General features: G+C 44.1%; 1 protein-coding gene across 1 annotated transcript in view; it reads left to right on the top strand.

Moving 5' to 3' along the window:
- The window catches only part of LOC109874107 (neuroligin-2), an 88,300-nt gene that overhangs the window by 58,933 nt on the left and 6,389 nt on the right, over nt 1–22,978 (top strand). Inside the window, exons 5-7 of the mRNA XM_020465883.2 lie at nt 10,957–11,142; nt 16,555–16,820; nt 17,017–17,170. Of these exons, the coding sequence (XP_020321472.2) occupies nt 10,957–11,142; nt 16,555–16,820; nt 17,017–17,170 (606 nt within the window). The remainder of the gene's footprint in view (nt 1–10,956; nt 11,143–16,554; nt 16,821–17,016; nt 17,171–22,978) is intronic.

The raw sequence follows: 22,978 nt of genomic DNA, 5'->3' as shown, positions 1-22,978 counted from the left end.
GGCGGGGTCAAGACCCAGGGACTCAAGCTTAATGATGAGTTTGGAGGGTACTATGGTGTTGAATCATGAGCTGTAGTCAATGAACAGCATTCTTACATAGGTATTCCTCTTGTCCAGATGGGATAGGGCAGTGTGATGGTCTGTGGACCTATTGGGGCGGTTTGCAAATTGAAGTGGGTCTAGGGTGACAGGTAAGGTAGAGGTGATATGATCCTTGACTAGTCTCAAAGCACTTCATGATGACAGAAGTGAGTACTACGGGGCGATAGTCATTTAGTTCAATGCCTGTGGCTTTCTTGGGAGCAGGAACAATGGTGGCCATCTTGAAGCATGTGGGAACAACAGACAGGTATAGGGAATGATTGAATATGTCCGTAAACACTCCAGCCAGCTGGTCTGCACATGCTCTGAGGACGCGGCTGGGGATGCCGTCTGGGCCGGCAGCCTTGCGAGGGTTAACACGTTTAAATGTTTTACTCACGTCGACCACGGAGAAGGAGAGCCCATATTCTTTGGTAGCGGGCCGCATCGGTGGCACTGTATTGTCCTCAAAGCACACAAAAAAGTAGTTTAATTTGTCTAGAAGCAAGACGTCGATGTCCGCGACGGGGCAAGTTTTGTTTTTGTAATCCGTGATCGTCTCTAGACCCTGAACCTGGTCAGTCTGTGTCATGGAAAGAGCGGCTGTTCTTAATGTTTGTATACTTGGTGTATATACTGTAGATATAGGATCTTAATTTGATCACAATGTTGCAGGAAATGTTAAACCTTTCGTGTATTTGAGGTTTTTAAAAGGCTTCTGAAATTTGTTATTTCCACTATGACATTTTAGACTTTACGAAAAAAATATTTCATCCCCTACAAAAAATGTCCATTAATTATAATCCACATGATAACTCACATTTCCTTTTGCTGAATAATTATTTTCCTTCTGTAGTGAACTGGCTCAAATTAAGATCCTACATCTGTATCTGTCTCTTATTGACCTTTTCCCTATAATAGATTGGTTCCCTCACACTAATGAGATGTGCATTAGGAGGAGAACAATCTGGCCTAGATGGCCATGTGCTCTTATAATCAATACCCGGCACAGCCAGAAGAGGACTGGCCTCCCCCCCGTACGCAGTGGCGGATTTAGATATAGGCGGCATGGGCAGCCGCCCGGGGCGGCATCTTGCCGGGGGCAGTACGGGTCGCCCGCACACAAAAGATCGGAATGGTGACATTTACACGATCGGTTTCTATCGCTCATTTGCACGTCATGTCAATGATATCATGTCACCGTGTGGGACTGTGGGTCAATTAACCTTGTCGCTCTAGTTTGTGAGCTAGGTGGGCTGCTGCCTGGGAAGGTCTCCCACTCAGAAGTACGAGATGGGGAGGGGGACGGGGGTAGGTTGACCTCAGGTCTCCCCACTGATAGCCCGAGGTAGGAGGAACGGGGGAATCTATTGTTGGAATCGGCTAAACTTTGAACATTGAGATATTAAATGAATGATAGGAAATGAAAGAGACTGGGTTCTGTTAGAAGTTAATGGTTCTTAGAAGAAAGAAGAAGGCTTTGGAATGTGTTTGATTGAGGAGAGGAGAGAGATGTGTTGATACAGGGGAGACAGATGGACATCTGTGTATTAGATGAAAGAAGAAGGCTTTGGAATGTGTTTGATTGAGGAGAGGAGAGAGATGTGTTGATACAGGGGAGACAGATGGACATCTGTGTATTAGATGAAAGAAGAAGGCTTTGGAATGTGTTTGATGGAGGAGAGGAGAGAGATGTGTTGATACAGGGGAGACAGATGGACATCTGTGTATTAGATGAAAGAAGAAGGCTTTGGAATGTGTTTGATTGAGGAGAGGAGAGAGATGTGTTGATACAGGGGAGACAGATGGACATCTGTGTATTAGATGAAAGAAGAAGGCTTTGGAATGTGTTTGATAGAGGAGAGGAGAGAGATGTGTTGATACAGGGGAGACAGATGGACATCTGTGTATTAGATGAAAGAAGAAGGCTTTGGAATGTGTTTGATGGAGGAGAGGAGAGAGATGTGTTGATACAGGGGAGACAGATGGACATCTGTGTATTAGATGAAAGAAGAAGGCTTTGGAATGTGTTTGATGGAGGAGAGGAGAGAGATGTGTTGATACAGGGGAGACAGATGGACATCTGTGTATTAGATGAAAGAAGAAGGCTTTGGAATGTGTTTGATGGAGGAGAGGAGAGAGATGTGTTGATACAGGGGAGACAGATGGACATCTGTGTATTAGATGATAGAAGAAGGCTATGGAATGTGTTTGATGGAGGAGAAGAGAGCGATGTGTTGATACAGGGGAAACAGATGGACATCTGTGTATTAGATGATAGAAGGGTTGAGGTCAGGAGGTGAGGACAGATTCTCTTAAGAGAGTAATAAATGTTTGGAATCCTGTTACCCTCTTTATTAGCTTCCTGTAGAGACAAAACGTCAGGATTGGAGAGAAAGGGGAGTGTCTTCAGTAGGATGTATATAAACTGTGAAGTCTGAAGTCTTTAATGAAACGTCAGGATTGGAGAGAAAGGGGAGTGTCTTAAGTAGGATGTATATAAACTGTGAAGTCTGAAGTCTTTAATGAAACGTCAGGATTGGAGAGAAAGGGGAGTGTCTTAAGTAGGATGTATATAAACTGTGAAGTCTGAAGTCTTTAATGAAACGTCAGGATTGGAGAGAAAGGGGAGTGTCTTAAGTAGGATGTATATAAACTGTGAAGTCTGAAGTCTTTAATGAAACGTCAGGATTGGAGAGAAAGGGGAGTGTCTTAAGTAGGATGTATATACACTGTGAAGTCTGAAGTCTTTAACTGTCTGTTTTCAGCTGTACAGAACCTTTGGGAAGAATAAACTTAGTTAAAGCTTCTCTAGTGTCCGTGGGTTATTTACTCTGAAAAATAAGCACCTAACACCATCAAATAGCGCACCTCTAACTTTGTACAGTACTAATACAATTAGTCAAATCAGTCACACAACGAAATGCTCCCGAGTAAACCATAATTCATTCATAGTACTGTGAATATATAGTTTCACAGACATATTGTTGCATTTTTTTCTGGTTTGTGTGAAATGGTTAAGAACAATATCAAACCAGTCTGCACACCACCGAGGTGAATTGGTTTAGTCTCTTGGTTGACGGTGTTGGGGGATGGGTAATGTATTGATGCTCGAGTGCCAGATCAACATTCAACAAATGTTTTTCTATTTGTCTTTAATAGATATAAAAAAGAAGTAAGTCTTATTTTTGTATATACTGTATTTTTATATTGATATAGTTTTAAGTGTTATGATTATGTATTTGTGAAGTTCTAAATGTTCCGCAGGGAGCCATACAAGCTAGAACCGCCAATTCCCCCGAGCCTGGTTCCTCTCTAGGTTTCTTCCTATGTACCTGCCTTTCTAGGGAGCTTTTCCGCGGTGCTTCTACATACATGTGGGTAGACATTGGACTCTGTGACAACTGCTGATGTAAAAATAAATGTAATTGAATTTGATTGATGTTTTTGTAGAAGTGTAACATCCCTGTCTCTGTCGTCATCCCATCTGTCCATTACGCTCCATCTTGCAAGGCTCATTTGAATAATTTACTGAATCTACAGTAATGCTTTCCTTGTATCCATCGCCTTTCATATCCCCCTTTTCTTTGTTTTCTCTCTTTCCATTCCATACCACCCTTCTTCCTCTCCTCCTCTCCTCTCTGGGTATAGCTCTCTATTCACCTAGTCATGTATTCATAGATGTGTTTGTTCAGTGACTTCCTGATAATTGTCCTGTTCCTGTCTGAGACACTAGGTCTGTAGGGGCCTGTTCACTCACACAGCAGGCTAGCTATCTCCTATACTCTGACTCTACACACCTGAGTGGCTGGACACACACACACACACACACACACACACACACACACACACACACACACACACACACACACACACACACACACACACACACACACACACACACACACACACACACACACACACACACACACACACACACACACACACACACACACACACTCACCTTGGATCAGTGAATAGAACAAGCTTTTACTGAGCCACTGTAGTGGAGAAAAACACATCCCAACAATATCATTAGTCCTAATTGGCTCTCACAGCACTGACTCCACTCAGCCAACTGCTCCACCAGTCACCTGTTCAGGTAGAGAAGGAGTTAGAGAGAGAGGTAGGGAGAGAGTTAGAGAGAGAGGTCGAGAGAGAGTTAGAGAGAGGTAGGGAGAGAGTTAGGGAGAGAGTTAGAGAGAGAGGTCGAGAGAGAGTTAGAGAGAGGTAGGGAGAGAGTTAGAGAGAGAGGTAGGGAGAGAGTTAGAGAGAGAGGTCGAGAGAGAGTTAGAGAGAGGTAGGGAGAGAGTTAGAGAGAGAGGTAGGGAGAGAGGTATGGAGAGCAGTAGAGAGAGAGGTAGAGAGAGAGAGAGAGAGGTAGAGAGAGTTAGAGAGAGGTAGGGAGAGAGTTAGAGAGAGAGGTAGGGAGAGAGGTAGAGAGAGAGAGAGAGGTAGAGAGAGAGAACGTGTGTGTTACTCATAGCTCATAATTCATGATTAGAACACAGAATTCATCTCAAATACAAAGGTTCAATCCCCCACATACAAGTTCTGTATGATTATCAAGGTCTCCATTACAATAAAGATATGCAGCTACAATGAATTAATGATAATATGTTTTAACCGTCTCCCGTGATGAAATATACTGTGTTCAATCAATCTTTCACAATATTACACTGATTACTCCCATTGTTGTAAATATTGTAAAGAACCGTCCTAAATATCGGTGTGATATTGTATTGCTACGGTTCCCGAGGCAGGAGGGGTGGTGTTTCATGAAGAGCTGTCTGGTGGATGCTTACAGAGCTCAAATAACCCTCAATCTAGTGCACTTTATCCTTCCGTTACGTCTTTCTCCCATTCATTTATTTCTCTCCACCATATCCCTCCTCCTCTCTCTCTCCGAGGTTGAAGACTCTCTTCACATTTCCTTGGCCGTTACCTAAAGCGAGTGTAGAATATGCATGAGTTCGGCCTTGTAATCTGCTGCTCTCAGCACTAAAGGAAGCACGAGGCCCAACTCAGCAGACAGGAAAAGTATCGAAAAGAAAACTTATTGAGCGAGAGAGAGAGAGAGTGAGAGAGAGAGAGAGAGAGAGAGAGAGAACCAAAAGATAATTACTTGACACATTGGAAAGAATTAACCAAAAACTGAGCAAACTAGAATGCTATTCTAGACAGAGAGACAGAGAGACAGAGAGATTGAGAGAGAGATTGAAAGAGAAAAAGACAAGAGAGATTGGAGAAAAAGACTGAGCGAGAGATTGATTTAAGTAAGCTTTGGCAATATTGTACATTGTTACGTCATGCCAATAAAGCAAATTGAATTGAATTGATTGAAAGAGAGATTGAAAGAGGAAAAGACTGAAAAAACCTGTCTGATTTATCTTAAATATTTCCCCTCTCCCTCCTATCCTATCAAATAGAATGGGGAAGAGGTCATGTGAGCATGTGAAGCTGTGTCTGACTTTAAGTCTGTGTATGTGTGTCGTGCCAGAGTGTGTCCAGATCTCTGTGACTGTAGTTCTGGCTGGTTGCCAGGCAACAGAGGCAGGCAGACAGCTCACCACAGCTGCTGTGAGATAGGACACATCTTCACGCCTCTGGCTCTAGCCAGTAGTACGGGTCACAGTTCAGAGGTCGTAAGGTCACTGAGACCCTGCCCCTGACCACCATGATCCAAACCATTATCACACTGAGACACTACTCTGTCATCACTCTATCAACTGTCCAATCACCGGGTGACCATTTAGTGAGGCCAGTGGATGAGGACAGCCCAGTGAGTGAACTCACTAATCTAGATCTTTATCTTGATGTTCCTGTACATCTTGATCTTTTTAATCCCTTCCTCTCGCTCTCTAGCTCTCTCTCTCTCTCTCCTGACTCTAGCTCTCTCTCTCCTGACTCTCTATCTCTCTCTCTCCTGACTCTCTAGCTCTCTCTCTCCTGACTCTAGCTCTCTCTCTCCTGACTCTCTAGCTCTCTCTCTCTCCTGACTCTAGCTCTCTCTCTCTCCTGACTCTCTAGCTCTCTCTCTCCTGACTCTCTAGCTCTCTCTCTCCTGACTCTCTAGCTCTCTCTCTCCTGACTCTCTAGCTCTCAATTCAATTCAATTCAATTTCAATTCAAGGGGCTTTATTGGCATGGGAAACATGTGTTAACATTGCCAAAGCAAGTGAGGTAGATAATACCTAAAGTGAAATAAACTATAAAAATTAACCGTAAACATTACACATACAGAAGTTTCAAAACAATAAAGACATTACAAATGTCATATTATATATACAGTGTTTTAACAATGTACAAATGGTAAAGGACACAAGATAAAATAAATAAGCATAAATATGGGTTGTATTTACAATAGTGTGTGTTCTGCACTGGTTGCCCTTTTCTCGTGGCAACAGGTCACAAATCTTGCTGCTGTGATGACACACTGTTGAATTTCACCCAATAGATATGGGAGTTTTTCAAAATTGAATTTGTTTTCGAATTCTTTGTAGATCTGTGTAATCTGAGGGAAATATGTTTCTCTAATATGGTCATACATTGGGCAGGAGGTTAGGAAGTGCAGCTCAGTTTCCACCTCATTTTGTGGGCAGCTCTCTCTCTCTCTCCTGACTCTCTAGCTCTCTCTCTCCTGACTCTCTAGCTCTCTCTCTCCTGACTCTCTAGCTCTCTCTCTCTCTCCTGACTCTCTAGCTCTCTCTCTCCTGACTCTCTAGCTCTCTCTCTCCTGACTCTCTGGCTCTCTCTCTCTCCTGACTCTCTAGCTCTCTCTCTCCTGACTCTCTAGCTCTCTCTCTCCTGACTCTCTAGCTCTCTCTCTCTCCTGACTCTCTAGCTCTCTCTCTCCTGACTCTCTAGCTCTCTCTCTCATGACTCTCTAGCTCTCTCTCTCCTGTCTCTCTAGCTCTCTCTCTCTCCTGACTCTCTAGCTCTCTCTCTCCTGACTCTCTAGCTCTCTCTCTCTCCTGACTCTCTAGCTCTCTCTCTCCTGACTCTCTAGCTCTCTCTCTCCTGACTCTCTAGCTCTCTCTCTCTCCTGACTCTCTAGCTCTCTCTCTCTCCTGACTCTCTAGCTCTCTCTCTCCTGACTCTCTAGCTGTCTCTCTCCTGACTCTCTAGCTCTCTCTCTCCTGACTCTCTGGCTCTCTCTCTCCTGACTCTCTAGCTCTCTCTCTCTCCTGACTCTCTAGCTCTCTCTCTCCTGACTCTCTAGCTCTCTCTCTCTCCTGACTCTCTAGCTCTCTCTCTCCTGACTCTCTAGCTCTCTCTCTCCTGACTCTCTAGCTCTCTCTCTCCTGACTCTCTAGCTCTCTCTCTCCTGACTCTCTAGCTCTCTCTCTCCTGACTCTCTAGCTCTCTCTCTCCTGACTCTCTAGCTCTCTCTCTCCTGACTCTCTAGCTCTCTCTCTCTCCTGACTCTCTAGCTCTCTCTCTCCTGACTCTCTAGCTCTCTCTCTCCTGACTCTCTAGCTCTCTCTCTCCTGACTCTCTAGCTCTCTCTCTCTCCTGACTCTCTAGCTCTCTCTCTCCTGACTCTCTAGCTCTCTCTCTCCTGACTCTTTTGCTCTCTCTCATTCTCTCTTTCTCTTTCCCTCCTCTCTCTCTTGCTTTCTCACTCTCTCGCTCAAAACTCAGGGTTTAGAGGTCAGATTGCTGTTGTATTCAGTCCTATTTTGGGCTCTTTTCTTTGACTGTGCCGCTGGGGGAAGTTAAGCAGCAGTGGATGAGTGAATGGCTGCATGACCTATGTCTCTGTCCCTCTGTCTCTCCCCAGGCCTCTGCCCAGACCTCTCCCCAGACCTCTCCCCAGGCCTCTCCCCAGGCCTCTCCCCAGACCTCTCCCCAGTCCTCTCCCCAGACCTCTCCCCAGGCCTCTCCCCAGACCTCTCCCCAGGCCTCTCCCCAGTCCTCTCCCCAGACCTCTCCCCAGACCTCTCCCCAGGCCTCTCCCTAGACCTCTCCCCAGGCCTCTCCCCAGGCCTCTCCCCAGACCTCTCCCCAGGCCTCTCCCCAGACCTCTCCCCAGGCCTCTCCCCAGGCCTCTCCCCAGACCTCTCCCCAGGCCTCTCCCCAGACCTCTCCCCAGGCCTCTCCCCAGGCCTCTCCCCAGACCTCTCCCCAGGCCTCTCCCCAGGCCTCTCCCCAGGCCTCTCCCCAGTCCTCTCCCCAGTCCTCTCCCCAGGCCTCTCCCCAGGCCTCTCCCCAGGCCTCTCCCCAGACCTCTCCCCAGGCCTCTCCCCAGACCTCTCCCCAGGCCTCTCCCCAGGCCTCTCCCCAGGCCTCTCCCCAGTCCTCTCTCTCTGCCCTTTGCTCTTTAGAAATGTGGCTACCATCTACAGAGAATACAAAACCCTCTCCTGAAGCCATGGAAGGGTTTCAACATATTTTCCCTCTTAGTCCCTTGTAATGCACCTCCTGGAGGGGTGTTTGCCTTCATCTACATGGTGTGGAACCATGGAGCCAGGATGGCATTCTCTTTTCAAGGACAATCAATTACACAATACTCTTAGCAAGGATTTTGTTACTGACACATCATGATCCATTTAATCTGCCTATGAAGGTCATTATGCATGGAATAATACAAAACACTGGAGATACAACTCCTCAGAAAAACATGTATAATCATCATTCACAGAATGCCCTTCATATCATTTCCATTTTCATAAAGTCATGTCTAACACGTCAGTTGACATGTAGTGGCTTTGTCGTGTTCCACTTCTCGTACAGTTGTAGCATATCAGTACCACAGGTATTAATCACGGCTGGCATTGTTTGCAATCCACCCATGCAGTAACTATTAAGTCCAAACCACCAATTAACCAACAGATAAATGGCAGGCAGGCAAGCAGGCAGGCAGACAGGCAGGCAGGCAGGCAGGCAAGCAGGCAGACAGGCAGGCAGGCAGGCAACAAGACAGACAGACCAAGAGAGAGACAGACAGACAGACAGATGAGTGTGTCTCTGAATCGTAAAGCAGTAGCTAGGCCTCAGACCCACAGATAACAGAGTGATGCTCTGCTCCCAGCAGGGTTTGTGTTAATTCCACAAATTGAATTCAAAGTCCATTCCTTCTCCCTATAAATTCCATTTAATTTAAATTCAAATTCCGGGCCAGTCTTTAAATTCAGAGATATTTCCATTCCTGTCAATTCCAATGTTAGGTCAATTCCAATAATTCAATTCCCAATTGAATATTATCCCCAACAGTTCAGACAGTCTAGCTATACTGGGAATATAGAAATACAAGTTGAAATAATTTATAACAAATCTTGCAGTCAATTATTGATATTAAGTGCAGTAATTCCATTAACTGGGGAATGTAGAAATATTGAATTTCAATTCAATTACAAAGATTAAATAATTTTACAATTCCAATTCAATTTCAATTCCACAAAGTCCAAACAGTCTTTTTCCAATTCAATTCCAAATCTATAACTTGAAGATTGCTGAAATTTGAGTAACAGAGTAAAATAACGCGGTACTTTTTCTAATTGGTTAATACTGGGTAATATATTATTATTGTTACTTAGTCAAACAGTCGGGTGTGTGTTTCAAATCAAATCAAATCAATCTCGACTTGTTTCCAATTGAGTTCTCGAGCAAGCGAAGAAAGGCTGTTTGGAGAAATGTCAAGACTGCTGCTGTCCATAGAAATGTATAAAGGGCGCTCCTCTGATCTTTGCCATTGAGGCCTATAGAGGGCTTTCCCTTCTAGTGACAAGTGTGCCCTCTATACGTCTTTATGGGTCCGTGTACGTGCAGTCCAGAACCGGAAATGGCGGTTCGAGAGGAAGATTTGGAATTAACAGATTTTTGCCTTACAGAATATACAGCTAATTAAGCAGCCCATATATAGCGCAGCACTTGTAGACCAGCACAGCAATGCAGCGCCACAGATGAAAGGAGGAACTAGTGATCAAACCTGAATTAGTAAGTAGCCTATCTTATTTAGAGAGCGCATGGCTCGCCTTGCTCCCTCAGTCAGTCAAACAAACGGTAAGATTTTGAGATTGTTTTCATGAAAGTAACACAAAGTAATGTAACTAGTAATATGATGTGTGCTTTCCACACAAAGTAATACTGTAAGGTAACGAGTAATAGGTAATATATGGCCAGATTTATGTACATTCGAAAACACCAGCAACACCCATTAGCTGTTCAACACAGATAATGACGTTATAACACATTTTAGATGTTTTTTATTTATTCTGTTTGTGCCAGTGTGTGTGTGTGTGTGTGTGTGTGTGTGTGTGTGTGTGTGTGTGTGTGTGTGTGTGTGTGTGTGTGTGTGTGTGTGTGTGTGTGTATGAGTGTGTATGAGTGTGTATGAGTGTGTATGAGTGTGTATGAGTGTGTATGAGTGTGTTTACAGTGCCTCTCCTCTTTCCTAACGAGCTCTCTTTGCTGCGTTCATTCAACGACATAGGTGTTAAAAATGAGTGCCATTGCCTTTATCAGATAATACAGTGCTTGACTAATTTGCCAAAGTTTCTGTTAAAGCACTTGAGGCTGCTAACGAGCTGCAGCCTCGTAAACACCCAGGCCACTGTCACTTGATGCTGCGGCCATCTTTGCTTGTGGAGGACATAAAAAGATGCAAAACATAATAATATTTTCTTCTCTCCCTCTTCTTCAACCAACCCTCATCCTCTTTCTCTCCATGCCTTTTCATGTATTCCTCTTTCTCATTCTGGTCTCTTTCCTCTCATCAATATTTCCTCTCTGTCATCTTATCATCCTTGTGTACCCCTCTCACTCCTCAAATCACTCTTCCCTTCTCTGTCTTTCCATTGTGCTGCCTCTCCACTCAAATACCATCCGTCTACCTTCAATCCCTCCCTCCATGCACCCCTCTCTGTCCTGCAGGGTTTCTGAGTACCGGGGACCAGTCAGCCAAGGGGAACTATGGTCTGTTGGACCAGATCCAGGCTCTGCGCTGGCTCAATGAGAACATTGGCCACTTTGGAGGAGACCCAGAGAGGATCACCATCTTTGGCTCCGGGGCTGGAGCCTCCTGTGTCAATCTGCTCATTCTCTCCCACCACTCTGAGGGTAAGGACCTGTCATCATATTCATAACCCAGCTAGTGTAGCCGATGTGAAATGGCTTGCTAGTTAGCAGTGCGCGCTAGTGGGATTTCAATCGGTGACGTCACTCACTCAGAGACCTTGAAGTAATTGTTTCCCTTGCACTGCAAGGACCGCGACTTTTGTGGAGCGATAGGTAACGATGCTTCGTGGGATGTAGTTGTTGATGTGTTCGTTGGGTAACTGGTTGGAACCCAGGTTGGGCGAGGAGAGGGACGGAAGCAACACCGTAACACTAGCACAGGGCTCTCTAACCCTGTTCAAGGAGAGCTACACTCCTCTACGTTTTCACTCCACTCCAACCCTGTTCACGAAGAGCTACCCTCCTCTATGTTTTCACTCCAACCCTGTTCAGAACGGTAGCTCTCCAGGAACAGGGTTGTAGAACCCTGCAATAGCACATAATGTTCTGAGAACCATATGTTTCTTAGAGCCTGGTGAGCGTGTAGTTGTCCTATGGTTATTTTGCATACAAACTTCCCACAACCTTTTGGGAATGGTGCAGAATAGTTGCTTGGCTTTGGAACATTCTCAGCACAATTAAGGAACTTGACAAAAAAACATGATTTTCTTCTTTCATTACTTTTACAGAATGTTTCCTAAAAGTTCAAACATGGTTACATTTCATTAACATTTTGGTAATGTTCTAGGAAGGTTATCCAACTGGTTTGACGTTGGGAATGTTCTCAAATAGTTCAGAGAACGTTAAGAAACCTTCTTCTGTGGGAATTTCAGTACTTCAGCATAACGTTTCCTACAGGTTTCCTCGTGGTTCTATTTATGGTCATGTTCTCAAATTGTTCCAAGAACATTAAGAAAACAGTGTTTTTTTTAAACATGAAACTTTAGTAGCGTTCATAGAACATTCCAAGAGTATTATTTAAAAAGCATGTTAAGATAACGTCCCAAAAAAACAAGAGAACTTTAGTAATGTTGAAAACATTTACATTCCATACTCAGCATCAACAAAACTCTCTGTCCTCGATCTTGTTAAATGTTCTCAGGTGTGTTGGCCATGCCCACTAATTGGCCTTACCCACTAATTGGCCTCACCCGATCTTAATGAGTGTTTGTTTCCTTTGAAATGGGGTCTGTTTGAATAGACTAAAATTAACCACTTGAATGAAAAACATTACATGATAGCTCCATCCTCGCGGCACAGTGGACTAATTCCATGAATAGAGAACAGAGTATTATAAGGAATGAATTTCCGTGTGTCCTGGAGTTCAAAAAAGTGAACCCAAAATAAGCTAGCAGTGCTATTCAAAGTCTTATTGGAAACATTCAGTGAAAGTTTTCAGGAACTTATTAAAAAAACATCAAATAACCTATAATTTCTGTTCTCAGAGCATCTCTACCTGTACATGACCATCTGATCATTTATCACTCCAGTGTTAATCTGCAAAATTGTAATTATTCGCCTACCTCCTCATGCCTTTTGCACACAATGTATATAGACTCCACTTTTTTTCTACTGTGTTATTGACTTGTTAATTGTTTACTCCATGTGTAACTCTGTGTTGTCTGTTCACACTGCTATGCTTTATCTTGGCCAGGTCGCAGTTGCAAATGAGAACTTGTTCTCAACTAGCCTACCTGGTTAAATAACGGTGTTCTCAACTAGCCTACCTGGTTAAATAAAGGTGTTCTCAACTAGCCTACCTGGTTAAATAAAGGTGTTCTCAACTAGCCTACCTGGTTAAATAAAGGTGTTCTCAACTGGCCTACCTGGTTAAATAAAGGTGTTCTCAACTAGCCTACCTGGTTAAATAAAGGTGTTCTCAACTAGCCTACCTGGTTAAATAAAGGTGTTCTCAACTAGCCTACCTGGTTAAATAAAGGTGTTCTCAACTAGCCTACCTGGTTAAATAAAGGTGTTCTCAACTAGCCTACCTGGTTAAATAAAGGTGTTCTCAACTAGCCTACCTGGTTAAATAAAGGTGTTCTCAACTAGCCTACCTGGTTAAATAAAGGTGTTCTCAACTTGCCTACCTGGTTAAATAAAGGTGTTCTCAACTAGCCTACCTGGTTAAATAAAGGTGTTCTCAACTGGCCTACCTGGTTAAATAAAGGTGTTCTCAACCAGCCTACCTGGTTAAATAAAGGTGTTCTCAACCAGCCTACCTGGTTAAATAAAGGTGTTCTCAACTAGCCTACCTGGTTAAATAAAGGTGAAATAAAAAATAAATAAAACCTTTTAGTAAAACATTGTCAGAACCTCCCTGCAACCCAAAACTGACACATTTTCACTTCTATTCTCAGAACTTTTAAATGACATTTTTCCGGTCAGGAAGCATATAGGTTCGTTCCCACAACTTCCAAGAAACCAAATGTGCTATCTGGGAACAGTCATCATCATTTTAGTGATTATCATCAACAACATAAGAATCATCATCGCCAACATCATCAAACATGATAGTCAGGGGCCTCTCGAGTGGCGCAGAGGTGCTAGCTGCGTCACTACAGATCCTGGTTTGATCCCAGGCAACCAGGAGACCCATGAGGCGGCACACAATTGGCCCAGCGTCGTCCGGGTTAGGGGAGGGTTTGGCTGGCAGGGTAGTCCTTGTCCCGTCACGCTCTAGCGACTCTTGTAGTGGGCTGGGCGTAATGCACGCTGACACGGTCGCCAGGTGTATGGTGTTTCCTCCGACACATTGATGTGGCTGGCTTCAGGGTTAAGTAAGCATTGTGTCAAGAAGCAGTGCGGCTTGGCGGGGTTGTGTATCGGAGAACGCACAGCTCTCGACCTTCGTCTCTCCCTGCACTCAAGCATCAATACATTACTCATCCCCCAACACTGTCAACCAAGAGTCAAGACTAAACCAATTCACCTTGGTGGTGTGCAGACTGGTTTGATATTATTCTTAATTTCGCACAAACCAAACTATATATTCACAGTGTTATGAATGAATTGTGGTTTAGTTGGTAGCATTTCATAGTGTGACTGATTTGACTAATTTCATTATACTGTACAAAATTAGAGGTGCGCTATTTGATAGATTCCTCCGCTCCCCCTACCTCTGGCTTCCAGTGGGGAGACCTGAGGTAAACCTACCCCGCCCCCTCCCCATCTCGTACTTCTGAGTGGGAGACCTTCCCAGGCAGTAGCCTGCCTAGCTCACAAACTAGAATCAGGGCGCCCACCCCGACAAGGTTAATTGACCTACAATCCCACACGGTGACATGATATCATTGACAAGAAGTGCAAATGAGCAAAAGAAAACCGATCGTGCAAATGTCACCATTCCGACTTTTTTTGTGCTGGCTCCCCGTGCCGCCCTGGGCGGCTGCCCATGTCGCCTATACCTATATTCACCACTGCGTACGGGAGTTGCAGCTATGGGACAAGACTGTAACTACCAACTGTAACTACCAACTGCTGTGCCACTCCCGAGTGGCACAGCGATCTAAGGCACTGAATCTCAGTGCAAGAGGCTTCACTACAGTCCCTGGTTTGAATCCAGGCTGTATCACATCCGGCCATGGTTGGGAGTCCTATAGGGCGGCACATAATTGGCCCAGTGTTGCCCGGGTTTGGCCGGGGTGAGTAAGAATTTGTTCTTAACTGACTTGTCTAGTTAAATAAAGGTTAAAGAAAAAACAAGTAAGTAAATAAACAGTCATCTACAATAACAGCAATATCATCATCTACGACAACAATCCCCAGTATTCCTGCCATGATAATCACCATATTACCATTTCAATCATCAACACGATAGCACTATCCAACATGTTTTAACTACTATTCAGGTATGTGTTAAAAATGGAAACCCAGAGAGGTGTATTTAAAGGCCCAATGCAGCCATTTTTTAAATATCGATATCATATCATTTCTGGGTAACAATGCAGTACCTTACTATAATAGTTTGACAAAAATAGCTTTTTCAGAAAAAACATTTTTGTCTGGGAGTGGTCTGAGTGGGGAGGTTAACTTAAAACTAGCTGTTATTGGCAGTATGGTTTGGATCTCTCTTTGTTATTGGTCTATTAACCAATTTACCAACTGTTGATGTCACGAGGCAAGCCGAAACTCTCGCCCATGTGAACAGGCTGATTAGAAGGTCCTATGTAGATTGTATTTTCAACCAGAAACTATTGGGAAATAACACTGCTCAATTTTCTTTACACTTATATAGTGTTAGTTTCATCAGCTGTTGTACAATGTGATACAAAACATAGGAAAACTGAATTTTGACTGCACTGGGCCTTTAAAGACAAATGTTCCTCTTGCCTCAGTTCCATAGTGTCTAACTGAGTAACAAGGTAGTATGTCATTGAACCCTAGGATAATGTATGAATATCAATGAGGTAGGTAGAGTATTATGGGATAGAACTTTAGGCCAATATGGATAGGACTATCTGAGATTGAGCAACATATAGAACAGGTTCGTTGAATCAGATCAATATGCAAATGACCACATAATTCATTTGACTTCGGTATAGGAAATCTGATTGTAGATTCTACGGTGTAGAATATGAATCTCCGTTTGTGTATATGAGAAAGTGACTGGTGTATGAGTGAGCACTTTGGACTGAGTTAATATGGATGTGTGTGTGTCTGTCTGTCTGTGAGAGAGAGAGCACTATAACGAGGCCTGTCAATATGGATGTGTCTGTCTGTGTAGGAGAGAGCAGAGCTGAGCACAGAACTTGAGCTGCAGCTGAGACGAGTCTTAATTGATTTCACAGGGAGAGGAGCGGGGGAGGTGGCACATGCAGAGGATGGGGGATGGAATGGGGCGAAGGGGGTCTTAATTATTAATGACAGAATCTGCAGATGAAAACAGGGGGACAACAAGGCACTTTACGTAACAGTGCAGCAGTACTCTCCTTTCTCTACCCGCGCTTTCGCTTTCCCTCTCCCTCTCCCTCTCCCTCTCCCTCTCCCTCTCCCTCTCCCTCTCCCTCTCCCTCTCCCTCTCCCTCTCCCTCTCCCTCTCCCTCTCCCTCTCCCTCTCTCCATTCAACACAGCCACCAGTCAGTGGAAACACCAACACAGCTGTGTGCCGGCCTGTCGCCATTTTGTGTGCCGGCCTGCCTCCGTATGTGATGTGAGAGAACCAGTGGATTTGGCAAGCCTAATGTTTACAGTGATTTAGTGGTGCTGGGGTGAGAGGCAGCATATCTGGACCAGTGCTCCCTCCATATGTAATACTTCACGGTGCCACGGCTCCTCCTCTGATGCATGCATCATTAAAGCACTCTCTCTGTAGTGCCTTGAAGGCCTCGTGAGAAGCTACTGAGTGTGTCAGAGGGATGAAAAGACAGCGTAAATGGAGAGAGTGATACTTTCTCTAGATACAGACAGTACAGTGCCCTGTATCTATTATACACTCAGGGATCTGAGTCCTCTGACCCTATTGTGACCCCCAGGTCTGTTCCAGAGAGCCATAGCCCAGAGTGGCTCAGCCATCTCCAGCTGGTCGGTCAACTACCGACCCCTCATGTACACCCAGATCCTGGCTAAGAAGGTAGGCTGCAGCTACGGGGACACAGGCGACCTGGTGGAGTGTCTGAGGAGGAAAACCTTCAGGGAGCTGGTGGACCAGGACATCCAGCCGGCCAGATATCATATCGCCTTCGGCCCAGTGGTGGATGGAGACGTGGTGCCCGACGACCCTGAGATTCTCATGCAACAGGTCGGACTCAGCCTATAGCTACAAAACAACATGTCTATTCTGTCTTTCAATTATTCTTAACTGTATTTATATCTGTCTTTCTCACAGTCTTTTATGTATTTGGCATTTTTATGCAACGTCCGCTATTACTGTTTCTATCGCAGTGTCTTTTTCTACCTCCATGTTCTGTGATGCTGTGTGTGTGTGCTGCCACCAGGGGGAGTTCCTGAACTATGACATCCTGCTGGGGGTGAACCAGGGAGAAGGGCTGAAATTTGTGGATGACAGTGAGGGGGATGATGGGATCTCTGCAGCCTCTTTTGACTACACCATCTCCAACTTTGTGGACAACCTGTATGGATACCCTGAGGGTGAGAGTTCTCATACACAAAAACATATTCGTCGCCCCCACAGGAGCAGAAGTAATGCTCCACTTACCCATGTGTGTTAATAATAGATCAATATTTTATTTTGCAATGCTTTAGTATTTCAATGGTGGGTATTCAAGGACTCTCTGTTCCTTAACCTCCCCATCTTTTGTCTCTCTCTCTCTCTCGCTCTCTCGCTCTCTCATTACATTTAAGGGGCTTTATTGGCATGGGAAACATATGTTTACATTGCCAAAGCAAGTTAAATAGATAATAAACAAAAGGGAAATAAACCGTAACATTACAATCACAAAAGTTCCAAAATAATATATTATGTTGTAATGACATGCAAATAGTTGAAGTACAAAATGGAAAATAAATAAACATAAATATAGGTTGTATTTACAAAGGTGTTTGTTCTTCACTGGTTGCCCTTTTCTTGTGGCAACAGGTCACAAATCTTGCTGCTGTGATGGCACACTGTGGTATTTCACCCAATAGATATGGGAGTTTCTGAAAATTGGATTTGTTTTCGATTCTTTGTGGGTCTGTGTAATCTGAGGGAAATATGTGTCTCTAGTATGGTCATACATTTGGCAGGAGGTTAGGAAGTGCAGCTCAGTTTCCACGTAATTTTGTGCACAGTGTGCACGGCAGCCTTTCTCAGTAGCAACACTATATGCTCACTGAGTCCTTCATTTTGGGTCAGTCACAGTGGTCAGGTATTCTTCCACTGTGTACTCTCTGTTTAGGGCCAAATAGCATTTTCGTTTGCTCAGTTTCTTTGTAAATTATTTCCAATGTGTCAAGTAATTCTCTTTTTGTTTTCTCATGACTTAGTCTAATTGGGGCTGGGGCTCTGTGGGGTCTGTTTGTGTTTGTGAACAGAGCCCCAGGACCAGCTTGCTTAGGGGTCTCTTCTCCAGGTCCATTTCTCTGTAGGTGATGGCTTTGTTTTGGAAGGTTTGGAAATCGCTTCCTTTAGGTGGTAGTAGGGTTTAACGGCTCCTTTCTCAATTTTGATAATTAGTGAATATCGGCCTAATTATGCTCTGCATGCATTATTTGGTATTTTACGTTTTACTGAGGATATCTTTGCAGAATTTTGCATACAGTGTCTCAATTTTGTGTTTTTCCCATTTTGTGAATTCTTGGTTGATAAGCAGACCCCAGACCTCACAACCATAAAGGGCAATGGGTTCTATAACTGATTCAAGTATTTTTTGCCAGATCCTAATGGTATGTCGAATTTTCTGTTCCTTTTGATGGCATAGGAGGCCCTTCTTGCCTTGTCTCTCAGATTGTTCACAGCTTTGTGGAAGTTACAGTGGGGCAAACAAGTATTTAGTCAGCCACCAATTGTGACAGACAAAATGAGAAAAAAGAAATTCACATTGTAGGATTTTTTATGATTTATTTTGCAAATTATGGTGGGAAATAAGTATTTGGTCACCTACAAACAAGCAAGATTTCTGGCTCTCACAGACCTGTAACTTCTTCTTTAAGAGGCTCCTCTGTCCTCCACTTGTTACCTGTATTAATGGCACCTGTTTGAACTTGTTATCAGTATAAAAGACACCTGTCCACAACCTCAAACAGTCACACTCCAAACTCCACTATGGCCAAGACCAAAGAGCTGTCAAAGGACACCAGAAACAACATTGTAGACCTGCACCAGGCTGGGAAGACTGAATCTGCAATAGGTAAGCAGCTTGGTTTGAAGAAATCAACTGTGGGAGCAATTATTAGGAAATGGAAGACAAACAAGACTACTGATAATCTCCCTCGATCTGGGGCTCCACGCAAGATCTCACCCCGTGGGGTCAAAATGATCACAAGAACGGTGAGCAAAAATCCCAGAACCACACGGGGGGACCTAGTGAATGACCTGCAGAGAACTGGGACCAAAGTAACACACTACGCCGCCAGGGACTCAAATCCTGCAGTGCCAGACGTGTCCCCTTGCTTAAGACAGTCCATGTCCAGGCCTGTCTGAAGTTTGCTAGAGAGCATTTGGATGATCCAGAAGAAGATTGGGAGAATGTCATATGGTCAGATGAAACCAAAATAGAACGTTTTGGTAAAAACTCAACTTGTCGTGTTTGGAGGACAAAGAATGCTGAGTTGCATCCAAAGAACACCATACCTACTGTGAAGCATGGAGGTGGAAACATCATGCTTTGGGGCTGTTTTTCTGCAAAGGGACCAGGACGTGTAAAGGACAGAATGAATGGGGCCATGTATCGTGATATTTTGATTGAAAACCTCCTTCCATCAGCAAGGGCATTGAAGATGAAACGTGGCTGGGTCTTTCAGCATGACAATGATCCCAAACACACCGCCCGGGCAACGAAGGAGTGGCTTCGTAAGAAGCATTTCAAGGTCCTGGAGTGGCCTAGCCAGTCTCCAGATCTCAACCCCATAGAAAATCTTTGGAGGGAGTTGAAAGTCCGCTTTGCCCAGCAACATCCCCAAAACATCACTGCTCTAGAGGAGATCTGCATGGAGGAATGGGCCAAAATACCAGCAACAGTGTGTGAAACCCTTTTGAAGACTTACAGAAAACGTTTGACCTCTGTCATTGCCAACAAAGGGTATATAACAAAGTATTGAGAAACTTTTGTTGTTGACCAAATACTTATTTTCCACCATAATTTGCAAATAAATTCATTAAAAATCCTCCAATGTGATTTTCTGGATATTTTTTTCTCATTTTGTCTGTCATAGTTGAAGTGTACCTATGATGACAATTACAGGCCTCTCTCATCTTTTTACGTGGGAGAACTTGCACAATTGGTGGCTGACTAAATACTTTTTGGCCCCACTGTACCTGTGGCGCTGATGTGAGGCTGAGGTATGTATTGTTTTTTGTGTGCTCTAGGGCAATAGTGTCTAGGTGGAATTTGGATTCGTGGTACTGGCAACTGGACTTTTTTTGGAACACCATTATTTTTGTCTGACCGAATCTGTGCAAAAGATCTAGGTGCTGCTGTGGTTCCTCCTTGGTTGGGGACCGAAGCACCAGATCGTCAGTAGACATTTGATTTCAGATTCTAGTAGGGTGAGGCCGGGTGCTGCAGGTTGTTCAAGTTCCCTCACCAATTCATTGATATATATGTTGAAGAGGGTGGGGCTTAAGCTACATCCCTGTCTCACCCCCAGCCCTGTGGAAAGAAATGTGTATATTTTTTTAATCAATTTTAACTGCACACTTGTTATTTGTGTACATGGATTTTTATGTCATATGTTTTTCTCCCAACACCACTTTCCATCAATTTGTATAGCAGACCCTCATGCCAAATTGAGTGGAAACCTTTTTTTAAATCAGCAAAGCATGAGAAGACTTTGCCTTTGTTTAGAATTTTTTGTTTGTCAATTAGGGTGTGCAGGGTAAATTCGTGGTCTGTCGTAAGTTAATTTGGTAAAAAGCCCATTTGACATTTGCTCAGTACATTGTTTTCACTGAGGAAATGTTTGTCTGCTGCTAATGATAATGTAGAGGATTTTCCCAGGGTTGATGTTGTTGCATATTAGTTATTGGGGTCAAATTTTTCTCCACTTTTGTGGATTGGGGTGATCAGTCCTTGGTTCCAAATATTGGGGAAGATGCCAGAGCTGAGGATAATGTTAAAGAGTTTAAGTACAGTCAATTTAAAATTGTGGTCTGTGTATTTTATCATTTCATTTAGGATACCTTCAACCCCACAGGCCTTTTTGGGTTGGAGTGTTTGTATTTTGTCCAGTAGTCCATTTAATGTAATTGGAGAATCCAGTGGGTTCTGGTAGTATTTAATAATTGATTCTAAGATTTGTATTTGATCATGTATTTTTTTTGCTGTTTGTTCTTTGTTATAGAGCCCAAAAGATTGGAGTGATTTATCCATACATATCCGTTTTGGATAGATTCATGTTGTTTGTTTAGAGTTTTCCAATTTTCCCATAACTGGTTAGAGAATATGGATTCTACAATTACGTTGAGCTGATTTCTGACGTGCTGTTCCTTATTTTTCCGTGGTGTATTTCTGTATTGTTTTAGTGATTTTCCATAGTTCCCTAAAACACTTCAGCGAGCAGGCCTTTCTAATTGACCTGGCCCGCGTATCCTGGAAGGATAAGGACCTCATCTCGTCAGTAGAGGATGCCTGGTTGTTCTTTTAAAGTGCTTTCCTCACCATCTTAAATAAGCATGCCCATTTCAAAAAATGTAGAAATAAGAACAGATATAGCCCTTGGTTCACTCCAGACTTGACTGCCCTTGACCAGTGTAAAAACACCCTGTGGCGTACTGCACTAGCATCGAATAGTCCCCACGGTATGCAACTTTTCAGGGAAGTCAGGAACCAATACACACAGTCAGTTAGGAAAGCAAAGGCTAGCTTTTTCAAACAGAAATGTGCATCCGGCAGCACTAATTCCAAAAAGTTTTGGGACACTCTAAAGTCCATGGAGAATAACAGTACATCCTCCCAGATGTCTACTGCACTGAGACAAGGAACCACTGTCACCACTGATAAATCCACGATAATCGAGAATTTCAACAAGCATTTCTCTACGGCTGGCCATGCTTTCCACCTGGATACCCCAACTATGGCCAACAGCTCTGCACCCCCCACAGCAACCGGCTCAAGCCCGTGAAGGTACCACGTTCATCTGTACAAACAATATTAGGCAAGTATAAACACCATGGGACCACGCAGCCGCCATACCGCTCAGGAAGGAGACGCGTTCTGCCTCCTAGAGATGAACATACTTTGGTGTGAAAAGTGCAAATCAATCCCAGAACAACAGCAAAGGACCTTGTGAAGATGCTGGAGGAAACAGGTAAAAAAGTATCTATATCCACAGAAAATGAGTCCTATATTGCCATAACTTGAAAGGCCGCTCAGTAAGGAAGAAGCCACTGCTCGAAAACCGCCATACAAAATCCAGACTACGGTTTGCAACTGCACATGGGGACAAAGATCGTACTTTTTGGAGAAATGTCCTCTGGTCTGATGAAACAAAAATATAATTGTTTGGCCATAATGACCATTGTTATGTTTTGAGGAAAAGCGGGAGGCTTGCAAGCTGAAGAACACCATCCCAACCATGAAGCACGGGGTGGCAGCATCATGTTGTGGGGGTGCTTTGCTGCAGGAGGGACTGGTGCACTTCACAAAATAGATGGCATCATGAGGCAGGAACATTTTGTGGATATATTGGATACATCTCGAAATCAGTCAGGAAATTAAAGCTTGGTCGCAAATGGGTCTTCCAAATGGACAATGACCCCAAGCATACTTCCAAAGTTGTGGCAAAATGGCTTAAGGACAACAAAGTCAAGGTATTGGAGTGGCCATCACAAAGCCCTGACGTCAATCCTGTAGAGAATGTGTGGGCAGAACTGAAAAAGCGTGTGCAATGGTCTGATATGGGGGGCCAATATAGGGTGTGGCCAGGGTCTGCTTGGGGTGGTCTTTGTTGGTTGGTGTGTGGCTGGTGATGCTGTGGTGTGGGTGTAGGTCCTCTTGGCATGGATTCCCCCTGTGCAGATCTGGGAGGGTGTCTCGGTGGTCTGGGCGGGGTGTCCATTGCTCTGTTGCTCCTGTGTGAGGTGTTGGGGCTACGGTTGAGGATGACGTCCTTCAGGGGCGTGCCAACGTCCTTCAGGGTCCTGGAAAAAGTTGGGATTGCTGCCTTGTGGAGGTGGACCTGGTCGTAAAGGCTGTTAAAGTCCAGGGTGGAGTGGTGGGCCAGGTAGACATTTAGGTTTTGAGGCACAGTCTTGCGAAATGCTTGCATTCACCCACTATATGGTGGCAGGGTGAAAAT

This window comes from Oncorhynchus kisutch, linkage group LG29 (genome assembly GCF_002021735.2).
Source record: "Oncorhynchus kisutch isolate 150728-3 linkage group LG29, Okis_V2, whole genome shotgun sequence".
Taxonomy (NCBI): Eukaryota; Metazoa; Chordata; class Actinopteri; order Salmoniformes; family Salmonidae; genus Oncorhynchus; species Oncorhynchus kisutch.
This window is presented reverse-complemented; position numbering and strand designations above follow the sequence as displayed.